The following is a 13889-nucleotide window of genomic DNA, read 5'->3' as shown; positions in this document are numbered from 1 at the left end:
ACAAATATTTTATAGAAGGTAACTAGAAGAACTAGAAAAAGCCTACATGAATAAAACATAGTATTCAATGTATTTGTACATTCATTGAGAAAATTTTTAAAGAAGCCATATTTCACCAACGCCCAATTACAAATATAAAAGGCATAAAACCTTAGAAAAGACAAACTCCTGATTTAGTAACAGGTTTCTGCTTTTTCCAATTCTTTGTAGTTCCAACTGCTTTTTTTTCTTACAGAGTATTACGGTTAGTATTCAGTATTTAACTGTTTTAGTATTTTTTAAAAAGTGGATCTCAAAAATACAACTGATACCATCTTCCCTTGTGACTGTCTCCCTGTTTATTTGGGGCAAGGCATGTTCAGCTTTAGGATCCCCAGCATGTGCCTTTAGAACATATTGAGTACTACTTACTTTCAGGTTTTGAATCCACTACTGCATGATGCATCTCTTTCAGCTGGAGCTGTGCTCTTTGCAGTCTCTGCTCTGCATGGAACAACTTTTGAAAGACAATTGGACACACTTTGTAAGCTTTGAAATGCATATTCAAACAACTAAAACAAAAGAGTATCAAAAAGAATCCCCAAAAATAAAAAATGGTAGCTATAAGCATCTGGTGATTCCCTGTTTCACAAGGGAACATGCCACAGCAAATTTTCAGTGAACTTGATATTCCTTGATGTTAATTGAAGAAAGTATTCTTGTACTCCTGAGCACTATTTTCTCTATAGCAGAAATTCATTACACAATTTTTAACCAAAAACACTGAGTGGCTTGAACATTAGAAAAACAAAAAAGAGATGGCAAGCACCATAACTGCAGCAGGTGACTATCCTTATGCTGCAGTTCTTGCAATGCAGGCGAGCTGTCACAGCAATCCACTGCCCAACTTGAGAGCCCACTGGAAAGCTTGCTGCCAAATAACATCCAGCTGATGAGCATTTTTGTGATTTAGAGAGATGTGTACTAAGAACCGAAATTAGCTGGACATCACTTTCATTTGACTTGTGGTCTCACTTGGATCCAAGCAAAGACCCATCCCCTTGAAAGCCTACCGATTCACACAGATTCCACATCTAGATACAGACTGCGATACTAGAAGTCTGGGTTTTCCCCTTTTAATACAGTGTTGAAGTTTGTGCTACAGAATTTGGTGAGAAGATGCAACGATAGGGCACTGGATTTTATTGAAGTATCTTGTTTTGACAACATAGCTCAGGAACAAAACTCTCCCTTATATTCAGATGTCAACTGCTTCCAGGGCTTCCCAGGACATCATTTTTGTCAAGCTCTGGGAACAATATGCCAAGGTTGCTCTGGAATACATATTCCCTGCACCCAATGAAAAGCTGAGGTACTGGCTGTGTTACTCAGCCCCTGCAATCTTAGCGCAGCTGCACAGAGATACAAATCAAACTAAGGAAACATTTGCTCACTACCATAAATATAAAGAATTATCTTAGGGTGCTACAAGAGTAAGTCATGGAACATTTCCTGGGACTGCTAAATGATGATGTCAGTGGCAGCTGAGGCAGCCAAGTACCTTGAATGAGGTTTTCAGAACTTGCAGGGTCAAGCCTTTTCCCTTAGAATGTACATATATATGTTGAATAGGATTGAATTTGCTAGTGTTGGGAGAAACTGTACTGTTTTTCCTGAGGTACTTTTTTAAATGCATGATTCCCAAACAAACGTCAACAACCATTTATTTTAACAGGTATCCTTTTATGTCAGTACCTGATTTTTTTGTTCTTGTTTCTGTTGAGCCAAAGATTCTTCTCTCTCTTTTTCTAAGCGAAGCTGTCTTGCTATTTCAAGCATCCGTTGATGATTTTGTACTGTCTCCACCTACAGCAAGTGGATAAATAGTGCATGTTACTGTCAGATAGTTGAGAAATACATTAAGGAGATCATATGTCTCACAAGCCCACTTAGCACTTCCCTTCCATACATGTTACTACTCAGAAATGACAGCAAAGTACCGGACTCAAGATTCTTAAAAGCTCTGGACTAAGGCCTAGGCAGATTCCCTGTGGGTCAGTTAGTTATTCGATTCCTTCCTAGACATACAGTATGTTTATCTTAATCCTTGTTTGCATTCCAAAATCAGAGTTGCAAGCCAAGTATTATGACACTGAAACGTAACAGTGTTACTTCTCCTATTACCCTCTTCTTAAGACGCTCTACTCTTTTGATGAGTTGATCTTTCTCCTCTTCCATTGCACTGATGTCCTAAAAAGCAGAAAAAACAAAGAAAGAAATGTTAATTTATTTACAATATAATAGGGATTGGACTAAATACTATTCAAATTAATATGAAAATGGAATTTTTCTCTGAATACACTGAGGCAGTTATAATTTTATTGATCTATGATCAGAACATCCAGGATTCCAATCTCTTCTCTCTGACTTCCCCCACAGTTCCCACTCTCTTTATGCTAACATTCCCTCATCTGCATCCTTGAGTATTAGTGTGAACATTTAAAATAAAAGCAGGTTGATTTCTCTAAAATAAAAACAAGCAAACAGAAACAACCAAGCAAAAATCAGCATGAGTTCAACATTTGATGCAGTGTAACATATGTTCGTAATGTTACCATCATTATCCACTTCCTGGCAGACAATTTTGCATGAAGTTGCATAGGAGAGATGTTTGCTGGCTTTTTTTGTATTAAAATTGTGTTCAAAGACACACTTTCTAGTGCTAAAAAACTTAACCGATTATTATTCTCCTTTAATCCTATTTTACAACAGCTGGACTCCACAGACTAAGTTACAAGGGAAAGGGAACTAAATTCTCCAAATGCAGACCTTATCTCAACATTTGCTTAACTCGTCTATATGTCTTACTGGAAAGCTGTACACATGCTTAAATATTTTGCTGAAAGCAAATATCCTTACTTCACACCTTAGCCACACAGGATCATCATTTTTGTTGACATAAGCTCTTAATTCATTCAACACCCTCTGAAATTACTACCCTACGTCAGTGAAGCAAAAGGCTTTGCATCAGTTTGCATTCAGAGGAAAGGGAGTTCTAATATTTGAAAATCATGCTGAACGGAGTCTTGGCAGCATTGTTTCCCAACCTGCTTCAGAAAGCTCAGTCTTAAGCACAAGTGAGGACTTTCTCATCTGTTTGCCAACAGAGCAGTTTCAAAAAGGAGCTGCACTGCCTACCAGCTCTGACCTCTACAACTTGTACACTGTAATGAGGCCACAAAACCAACAAAAATATTCAAGAAAAACCTAAACAAAAGTTCTGCGATTCTGTCAGAATTTTTTACCCTTCTTATTTCTGCAGTAGATAAACCAGATGTTCTCAGCTGCTCACACTCCTTATGTAGGTTTTTAAATGCTTCCATCAGTTCTTCATACTACAAAATGAAATAAAAACCAGCTCTGTGTGTAAGGATTTTCAGATCAACATGTTGCTTTACTACTAAGACAGTAAATACAGAAATAGAAATATGGTGAGAACAAGAATTAAAGGCATTTTTTCATCACAAAAGCTTGTCAACATGAAATAATAAAAAAATCACACTGAATTATCTTGCATTTGAAAGTACGCTCAGAAGTTTCACAATTTCTTCAGTATTTTCACCTCTTCCCTTGGAATACATAGTGTATTTCCAAAACAGGAAGATAAGATGTTATCTGAAAGGGACAATGCCATATTAAATTATTCTCTCTTACTATAAATCTGTGCATATCACATATGTAAATTTATCAGCCCAACAAGGAAGAGCTTGATCTAATAGCATGCTTGATTGAAGCAACGGATCTTAAATTTATAAAGCACTGAGCTTCAATTCAGCAAAGGAATCCGAGCACACACCTGACTTTACATGTGAGAAACAGGTTTGACACATTGCGTAATCATGCCCTCAGTATATTACAGAGATTGATATATGTAGTTCGGTAGTTAGAAAGAAGTAGACAGTGTGCTACTTCCACACCAGTATATTGCCCACCAGTAATCTTAAACTGAGAGGCAGTGTGAAAGTCTGTGTGGGTAGAGAAATAACAGGGGACAGAAAGAGTTTAGAAATATGGATAGGAAATAAATTTAGATTCAACTTGGGGAAATGCAAGCTGAGATATATGGAAAGATAATCTCCACAGAAACAGCCACTCAATGAGATGGAAAAATCTAAAAAGAGAATATCAAGTCATTTTTTACTTCCTGGAAAGAGCAATTGATATAAATGTTGAACACAAAATGGCAACAGCAAAGGCCAGTTCAAACAAAGGCATCGTATCCTGAGCAGTGAAGCAGCAATTCTATTCTATAAAACCCTGGGGAACCAGCATCTAGAATGCTCTGTTCATTTCTGGTTGTTTCAATATCAGGCACACACCAACAAGCTGGAATGAATTAAAACAAAATAGGAATAAAATGGCTACTCAGAAGAAGATAAAGTAATAGAGAAAGAGCTTCATTAAATGGCAAATAAAGGTATGACAAGGTATGCACACGCTGGACAATGAAGAACAAGTTACAAAAAAGTAGGAGTAAAGACACAACTGGCCTGCATTATATCACTTACGCATTATAGATATTTAACAAATAATCAAATAGCAGGTAGTCTCTGAGCAACTGTATTCACAATTGCTGATGCCCACAGCTTTCCTTTGTGTGGATTCTCTTACCTCTTTCAAAAGGGGAGCTTAATAAGTCTTTTCCTTATTGGACCACAAAATTTCAAGACCAGTGGCAAGATTCAAACAAGGGCATAGCACAGCTGGCCGATCATAATGAAGGGAAGGTTTCTCACTTTCAGCAAATAAAAGCTGCAGCTATCCCACATGCACCCGAAATACGTGACACACTCAAATGACCAAAGAACACCCAGGTTCCTATCGCAGAAAGGTTCCTGGCACCTGGGGGCAACTCACTGAAGACCAGACAACTAGATTTTTGCCTGAAGTTGCTAACTTTTTAAACTATATACTGCAGCCGATCCAATGTCTAAATCACAACCCAGTTGGGAAGGTGGCAAGTATTCCCAGTATCTTGTTTAAATAATTTACAGAAGTACATTTAAACTTCATCCTATACACCATAAAACTGGACAATGTTCTACGACTTCCAAACTCTCATATTTGAAATATTTTCTTAAAACACACTATTGCAAGTCTGTATCTAAATATTTAGGCTAAATTCTTTAATCTATTAGATTCTCAATATTTGCATTGTAATGTTAAATTACTTTAAGGTACTATATTACCATAGCTTCTGTTTTGAAATAATCAGCAAGGTATTAATTTAATAAGATGGTTATATTACTGTAATTCCAAAAAGGAACACATCTTACCTAATGGAAATTATGGGAGTTGGATATTTATACATACTAAGACTGCGACATACTGAAAAAACATACAGTCTGCACTCCTTTCTCTCTTTGCTACTTCTGCTTAGTTATTCCAGGTTATAAATCAAATATTGTTAGTGGTAACAGAAAAATAAGAGGTTTAGTCAAGCTTTAGTCAGACTATACAGCTTTGCTGGTACACAATTAATAGACTCAGTTACCTGTTACAAACATTCAAAAACACTGTGATTTTGCAAGTCACTATGTATAACAAAAGGCACAGAAAACTGGATAAAAATGAGGTGAATATGTACCTCATAATACAGGTCTAAAACCATAACTTTGGTTCACTTTAAGCTTTACATTTCAAATCCACCCAGCCTGACTACCTAAAATCAACATTTAATGCTCACAAAAGAAGTGGAAACATAATGAATAGGAATGTCAGCTCAGGAAAAAGAAATATTTTACTTTTTCACAAAAACATAAATGTTTGAAGCAGAAGTGGGATAAGGCTGATACAAATATTAGGTACTAAATACTATACAATCAACTGACAATTAGGAGACGTTGGCTTTTGGTCATAACGTTTTCTGGACTAGTTTGAAGTTGTAATTTATAAAGTTAAAAATATCCTTTTCATAGTTCATATGGAAGAAAAAGTGTTTAATAATTAAGAAATAAAAGCCTGTCTTGGCCAGCATGCCTCTGAACATTATTTAGCACCCAGTATTTAATGGCCTTGAAACCTTTAATTCAATGCTACCCATTAACATACAATTTCAGGGTTATTGGAAGAAAAGTGGTCAAGACATGCATTTCTTCTTAGGAATCTTTGCTCACCCTTGATTCCAACATGCTCTTAATATAACTCACTTGAACACATAGCTCAACAGTAACTTCCCAGTTCATTTATCCCTCCTATTTGCACTTTAATTAGTGTAAAATGTTGGCATTCATGGAAAACTGTACCTGTTTATTGACGTCAGCCACAGTATCATCCTGTAGAAACTCCGCTGGCACTTCTAATTTTACTAAGAAACGTGCCAGATAAGCTCTTTTCTTGAGTTCATTGGTCCTCTGAAGAAGCCAATGTAAAACAGGATGAATTACAGGTTTGCTTCCAGTGACTAACCCTTGGCGAAATGCACTCCCATATGAAAACAACAAAAAGAAAATACCAATAAATCTCGTACTAAAGAACACTAGCTTGGCACAATCTGCAATATTTTGACATTCCCCCTCCACTTGCCTAATGATTTTATTAATGTTATGAAAAGAGAAAACACTCATGATGCCGGTTTGCTGTTTATGATCCCAATTCTGCTACCTTGAGACAGATAAAACCCCCGTAAACACATCGGAAGGCTAAAGCCAGCAACAACAACTCTTCCTTTTCTGCCTTTATTCCCGAAGAGTATCGCAATGTGGGAAGAGTGTAGGTTTTCTGGACTATAACCTGGCGCAGAAGGGTGCAATCCAGCCTCGGGCGGGTGGTTTGAAAGGGACGGGTACGGGACTGACCCTCCAGTCATGCGGCACCCTCTCCTGGCTGGCTCCGCAATAGCAGCGGCTGCAGCGGGGCCCGAGGGCAGCCTACACCCGCCGCAGCCTTCTGCTGCCATCCCCTATATCATACACTCCATAGGCGCAAGGGAGGAGCTGCCTTCAAGGCGTTACACGTACCCACTGGGATAGCCGAGATCAAAAAGACACACAAGTACTGAATTGTAAACGGTAAAAGATGTTTTACCGTGATCTGTAGACAAAAAGATACTTACAAGTCTGATATACTTCCTGGAGGTTTGTATTTAAGGATACCAAGAAGACTCAACATTCTTTTAGCTGTCTGTTCCGGCAGCTCTTCTCTAATGTCAACAGCATGCTAAATCGTTGTAAAAAAAAAATTAATTATCCACTGTTTATCCAAGTCATGTTAATTAACTAGCAACACTAAAGGAATTGACTTTATCCATGTATCATGGTATGTCAATGAAATTAGATGCTCCATACAGAACATCCTTTTTATCACCAAACTTCAATTCTCTTCTAATGGATTTTTCTCCAACGTGTGTATTCAGATAAATTTATTTGAGGTATACATTATCCTGGCTCATGGCACCTCATCTATGCACACTAGCTGATTACTTCCACTAAGGAAGTCAGCTATCCTAGCACACCAAGGTACACATATCTGCACCCCAGATGTATAAACAACCCCTTCTGATCTCATACACACTTTTGGTAGCCCCAAAGGAGAGGGATTCAATATCAATTGCAACAGCTAAGTCATGAGGTTCAGTCCTTGATCAGTTCCTACCCTATGCATGTGTGCAAGAACACAGCAGTTGTCCATATGAACCAAGGTAAGACCTATATCCTGATTCCAAGGAAAAATATACAGTTATGTTTCTGGGGGACAGGGATCCAGTACCCCTGGCCCAAGAAACATTTGCTGGTTTGCCAAAATACATAGATGTATAGACAGAAAGGATTCTTGTCAGGCACATTTATTTCCAGGAAGATTCATACAAGCTATTCTGGTAAACCAAACACGCCACAAGATTATACAGAGCCAGGCCTAAATAAAAGCACATTGATGTGTCAAGCCCATTTAAGATGCTTGTGATTACACAGGCCTGAGCGGCCCTGATTGCCTTCCTTACCTTTGGGTCAATCTCCCCCAGAACATCATTGAGCAGCTGCAACAACTGCACTGACTCTAAGGAGTCAAAGGTGATTAAATTGTAGTTCTTCCTGAAGGGCTCTTGATTGAGCTTCTCAACAATGAACTGGATTTGCTCACTCATGATCGTGTCCTGGAAAAACCTCTGCAGGAAAGACAGAAGAGATGTCAGGAGGCCTCAGCAGGGAGAGGGAGCCGGGAGCCGCCGGGAGGGTGGCTGGAGGCGCCCCCGAGGCGGTGAGGTGCCCCCGGCCCACGGGGCCCCGCCTGGCCGCCCCGACAGCCCCACGGCCCAGGGAGGAAGGCCGGGCCCCTCACGGAGGCGGCGGGGGGAGGCGGCGGGGGGAGGCGGCGGGGCCGCCCGCCAGCTGCAGCGCCCTGAAGCGGCGGGGCGGCCTCGCCCTTCCCCCCCCCCGGCGCGGGCCGGTGCGGGCCGCCCCGGGCTTCCCGCGCGCGCCTCCCGGTTACCCTGGTAACGGTTGCCCGGACCAGGGCAATGGCGTCACTTCCGCAAGGCGCCGGAGCGGCTGGAAACTGGCCAGGGGCGGCCGCGCTTGCGCAGAGCGGGGGCGGGGCAGGCTGCGGGGCGGGGCGGGGCGGGGCGGGGTCAGTTCGGTTCGGTTCGGTTCGGTTCGGTTCTCCCGGCGGGTCCCTGTCCTCTCGCTTGTTTCGCTGCCCTCGCAGCGTGCAGCGGCCAGAGGAGAGGCAGCGCGCAGCAGGCCGCACCGGGAGGCCTTCCGGCGGCGCCGCGGCCTGCCCCGGCAGCCCTTCCCGCTGCGCCGCTTGGCCAGCCCGGGGGGCCCTGGGCAGCTGTCACCCGGCGTGTCCAGTGTCCCCCCGGCTTCCCGCCCCCCATTGGGCAGGGATTGGGATTTTGATGCCCAGCTTCTGACCTGAGCCGCCGGGCCTGCCCTGCCCTGCGCGGCGCTGTGAGGCAGCGGGGTGGGCACAGCACCCTTGCCAGACGCCGGAGGGGTTTAGCCCCCGGGCAGGTTCGGGGGGCTTTGCGGTGTGGGAAGCCTGGCTGTGGTGGCGGGAGGCCATGCTGGGGCCTGCACTCCATAGGCTGCGGCGCTCTTGGGGCTCCTTCACAGCACGTTTCCTTGATGCAAGGAACAGCAAAAATAGGTTTGAGGTTCACCCTTTCAAGTATATACTTAGCTTTGCGGTTTCTTAAGAAGGAGGCTGTTGTCGCATGTGTAGGAGATGTACAAACAGATTGATGCAGTTACCCAATTAAGATTTCTGGCAGTCTTTGACTGTATAAAGTCAGTATAAAGAATATAAAGGGATGTCATGTGTGGCTGATGTACGTATCAGGTGTACAGTTACTTCGTTTCTTTGAGACAGAAAAATGCACAGAGGATCCTGTGACAGGTCCTGTGCCCAGGCTTCACTAGGGCAAACAGCAGATTTATGCCCTCAGGGTTCAACATCAGTTGTCAGTGTGCCTCAGAGTAGCAATAAATATGCAGTGCTAGCTATGCTAAATCTGAAACGAGGAGAGGAGCTTCAAAAATGCCAAGGAATCAAAAATAACTATATATTAAAGTGAAACTTGTTTGTGAAATGGATATCTCTCAATCTGCAAGGTTTTTGTTGCAGATCTTTCAAACCCCGTGCTTAGACCTTAAATAGGTGGATTTTGGAGCCTCTGCTATTGCGATCAGCTTCTTGGATAGTCTTAGAATCCCATGTGAATCCACAGATGATGGATTAAAATATGCAATGAGTCATACTAAATTGGCGCCAATTGAAATGCACAGGTTGTAAATCACTGCAGAATTTGACTCAGTAAATAGCATGTAATACTTTGCAATTCTAAGCACTGCGTCTGTCTTAGGTAATCTCCTTTTTTCTTTCTGAGGAACAGAAAATGCTTCATAAAATACTAATCTACTGGTCTTCACAGGAAGCCTGAAAAGTGACACTGCACTGGTGTCCTAGCTTTTAACTGGCTAAACTAAGCTACAGAGGGGATGGATGGGTTGCTTGTGGTTGTGCATGAAAGCTGTGGTAGAGCCAGGAACATAATCCAAGTCTCCTGACTCCTGGATTTGAACTTTAGAACTAGCTCATGTTTCCTTTGTGCTTTCAGTACGTATACTGACCTTTAGGAACCGTATTTACCTACAAGTTCCCAGAAGAGATCTACTTTCCCTTGACATGTTTTCCTGGTATCAATTACGTTTTTCTTCTGATGAGTATTTTGAGCATATAGAATACACAGAGAGAGCAAATGAAAACGATGTTGCCTGTAGAGGCCCTGGGGGCCAGGTCCTGCTCCCTGTAGACTGCCTTAATGGGTAATAGGAAGCAGTGGGTGTGGGTCCCTCACTTAATGCTAGAGAAACACCGTTTCTCTAAATACCCATACACATCTTTTCTTCAAACCTCGGTGCAGAGGAGAAAGCAATTGTGCCCATAGTGCTGAGGATGGAGAGGGATCTGTGCTGGGTATGGTGGGAGAGTGCTGCTCTAAGATTCTCCTCTACATCAGACTATTTCAGTCTCCACACCTTGCAAGAAGCAAAGGACTGCTCCCTTCTTATATCTCTGTAACATTAAAGAGGTGACAGATAAAGAAGAGGAAGGAAGTCTGAAAACTTTAGGAAACGCCAAGAGAAGGAGAAAAATAACATGGTGAGATTGTTTAACTCTGTCACAGTGGAAACCCATGAAGCCTAATTGTTCTGACTCTTGGGGGGAAGGAGACCTCCATGACCAGATGTCATTAGAATTGGACTGGACCCGTTTGACAGCTCAAGTGATTGAAGTCAGGAGCAAGATCATACGTTGGAGCCCAGTTCTATGGGACTTCCCAGCTTGGGGAAAGTGTGGGGGAACCTGTGTCATCATTAAAGTTGTATGTTTTCATGATCGTTTCTTCCAACCATTTTGTGCTATTCATAAGTGCAGCCCAAAATAGCCATACTGCTACCCCAGGCTGCCTGCCTGCTGCTTGGTATTTACAGTCTGTAGTGGCATCAGAATTTTCAAACTTACTGCTTAAAAAAAAAAAATAAGGCTTAGCTCAATGTCTTGACCTCTATATCACAACAGAATCTTCACAGACATAAAAGAGATAATAGATTTCAGTGCAACCTTGGGTAAATATTACAGAAAGCATTTGGGATATTTGTTTGATGCTTAACTTGTTTTAAGTTATCTTAGTTGGAGTCATATGGTATCTGGATCAAGACTTACAGAATCAAAGGCCAACGTTCATATATGTTTGTTGTATAATTCTTGGGGCATTTTCCAAATTCCCAAGTTAGTTTGCATGGAGAGTGATACAGGGTTTCAAGCAAAGTTTCCTAATGACATGAGAGTCATTGTAACAGTTCAGCCCTATAGTTCCATACAGTTCTCTGCATAGGGATTTTTTTTTATATTGCTTGGGAAAGGCTTATGGAAACTGCTTATTGAAAAGGCATAATGGCGAGGCAACGTGCAAAAGAAAGAGAATGAGCCTGCGAATAAACTACCCAGAGCTCTTCAGATCTGCAGGCATGGCTTCATTACTCCCTCCTGAGTTCCTCCTCCCTTTATAGCTACTGCTTTGTGGATGACAGCCTTATAAAACTGTGAGTGTGCTCCACCACGGAAGCCAGCAAATCAAAACCGTGCTCCGTGGGCAGAGAGATCACCTTGTATGGAACGTGGTGGGCAAGAAGATTAATACCTCCAGCCAAACCGCCAAGATTAGATCCTGTAGTGGTTTGACCTTGGCTGAACACCAGGTGCCCCAAAACCACTCTATCACTCCCCTCCTCGACTGGACAGGGGAGAGAAAATATAACAAAAGGCTCGTGGGTTGAGATAAGGACAGGGAGATCACTCAGCAGTTACAGTCATGGGTGAAAGAGCTTGACTGGGGGAAATGAGTCTATTACAATTCAAATTAGAGTAGGATAATGAGAACCAAAACCAAAACTTAAAAATACCTTTCCCCCACCCCTCTCTTCTTCCAGGGCTCAAAGAACCAAAACCAAAACTTAAAACCACCTTTCCTCCACCCACCCTCCTCTTATTCCAGGGCTCAAATTAACTCCCAAATTCCCTGCCTCCTCCCTCTGAGTGTCACAGGGGAATGGGGAATGGGGGTTGCAGTCAGTTCATTGCATTTCACCTCTGCTGCTTCTTCCTCCTCACACTCTTCCCCTGTTCCAGCGTGGGGTCCCTCCCACAGGAGACAGTTCTCCATGAACTTCCCCAATGTGAGTCCTTCCCACAGGCTGCAGTTCTTCACACATTGCTCCAGCATGGGTCCCTTCCATGGGGTGCAACCCTTCAGGAACAGGCTGTTCCAAACTGTGTCCCCATGGGGTCACAGGTCCTGCCAGCAAACCTGCTCCAGCCTGGGCTGCTCTCTCCACAGGGCCACAGGTCCCGCCAGGAGCCTGCTCCAGCACAGGCTTCCCAGGGCATCCCGGCATCCCCCTGCTCCGGCATGGGCCCTCCCCAGGCTGCAGGTGGATATCTGCTCTGCCATGGGCTCCATGGGCTGAGGGCACAGCCTGCCTCACCGTGGGCTTCACCACAGGCTGCTGGGGAATCTCTGCTCCGGCGCCTGGAGCCCCTCCTGTCTCTTCCTGCGCTGGCCTAGGGGGCTGCAGAGTTGTTGCTCTCACATAGTTTCATGCCTCTCTCCAGCTGCAATTTGTTGTGCAGCTTTTTTTTTTACCCTTCTTAAATGCATTATCCCACAGGTGCTGCCACCATTGCTGATGGGCTCAGCCTTGGTCAGCGGTGAGTCCATCTTGGAGCTGGCTGGCACTGGCTCCATTGGACACAGGGGAAGGTTCTGGCATCTTCTCACAGAAGCCACCCTGTAGCCCTCCCCCGCTACTGAGACCTTGCCATTCAAACCCAATACAGAACCCAAACAGATGGAAGATGTTAAGTGAAGACAAGCATTTAGGAAGAGAAGGCAACACTTCTGCTTTGCTTATGCAATCTGAGCCCTCCTGTTTGATTTTCTATTATAAATATTGTTATGTGAATGTACACATAGGTCTGTGTTACATTAAAAATCAGTTTCTTTGTGGCAATTCTAGCACCTAAATGCATCCCAGGTCTGTTTCTGATTCTTACTTGCAGATTTTTCAGTTATTATGTAGCAGGATTTTGCTTACTTAAGTGTCACTAATACCCACCATGGCAGTATGGACTGTGATCAGCAAAAGGCTAAGGAGTGATTACTGATGTCTCAAAAAATTAAGCCTGTTTGTGCAAAATGTAACTTGTTCCTGTGTGCTCAAGCATTTAAGACAATAGGGACAGCCAAGAAGCCTGTCTGTTTCTGAATGTTTTGTCATGACTACAGCTGTAGGTAGCATCCTAGGTGATTTAAAATGCTAAAGGATTAGAAGAAAAACATTAGATCTGTATTGTAGAGTTTGTATATTTTGCACCTCTGTGTTGGTCTTCTGTTGCAGGAGAGAGAACCCTGGTCCTTTTGATCTGGGTCTAATGGATTCTGATACAAACTTCCTGTCTTTCAGACTGAGCCTGAGATTTACAGGTCCCACCTTCACAACTCTGCATCTTTACAGCTCCACCTCCTGTCTTTACAGTGTCAGATGGTAGCCTCACACCTCCTCTTCGACCCCCCAGACCAGATGCAAATAGTTGCCTTTGCAGCACACTGAATGACCAGCGCTGGTTTGTGTGTGGTTCTGCAGAGCAGGAGAGACTGCAGCCAAAGTACGTGCCATGTATTGGCTCTGCTGGGAGGAATAGTGACTTTGCCACTCCCTTTTTAATCCCATGACCTGATACAAAACCAATCTAAGACCATACAGGATGGTGTTACATGCAATGTGAGATAAGAAGCTTGAGATCTCTGTGGCCATTGATGACCCAAAAGCTTGCATTACCATTGCCAC

At 43.0% G+C, this 13889-nt stretch overlaps 1 protein-coding gene across 1 annotated transcript in view; it reads right to left on the bottom strand.

Moving 5' to 3' along the window:
- The window catches only part of IFT81 (intraflagellar transport 81), a 42843-nt gene extending 34359 nt beyond the window's left edge, over positions 1-8484 (bottom strand). Inside the window, exons 1-7 of the mRNA XM_080370085.1 lie at positions 7979-8484; positions 7094-7197; positions 6285-6465; positions 3285-3374; positions 2164-2229; positions 1735-1845; positions 412-496 (exon numbers count right to left, since the gene is read on the bottom strand). Of these exons, the coding sequence (XP_080226211.1) occupies positions 412-496; positions 1735-1845; positions 2164-2229; positions 3285-3374; positions 6285-6465; positions 7094-7197; positions 7979-8122 (781 nt within the window). The 5' untranslated portion in view covers positions 8123-8484. The remainder of the gene's footprint in view (positions 1-411; positions 497-1734; positions 1846-2163; positions 2230-3284; positions 3375-6284; positions 6466-7093; positions 7198-7978) is intronic.
- Positions 8485-13889: the final 5405 nt, after the last annotated feature.

Source organism: Falco punctatus, assembly GCF_963210335.1.
Source record: "Falco punctatus genome assembly, chromosome: 1".
Taxonomy (NCBI): Eukaryota; Metazoa; Chordata; class Aves; order Falconiformes; family Falconidae; genus Falco; species Falco punctatus.
This window is presented reverse-complemented; position numbering and strand designations above follow the sequence as displayed.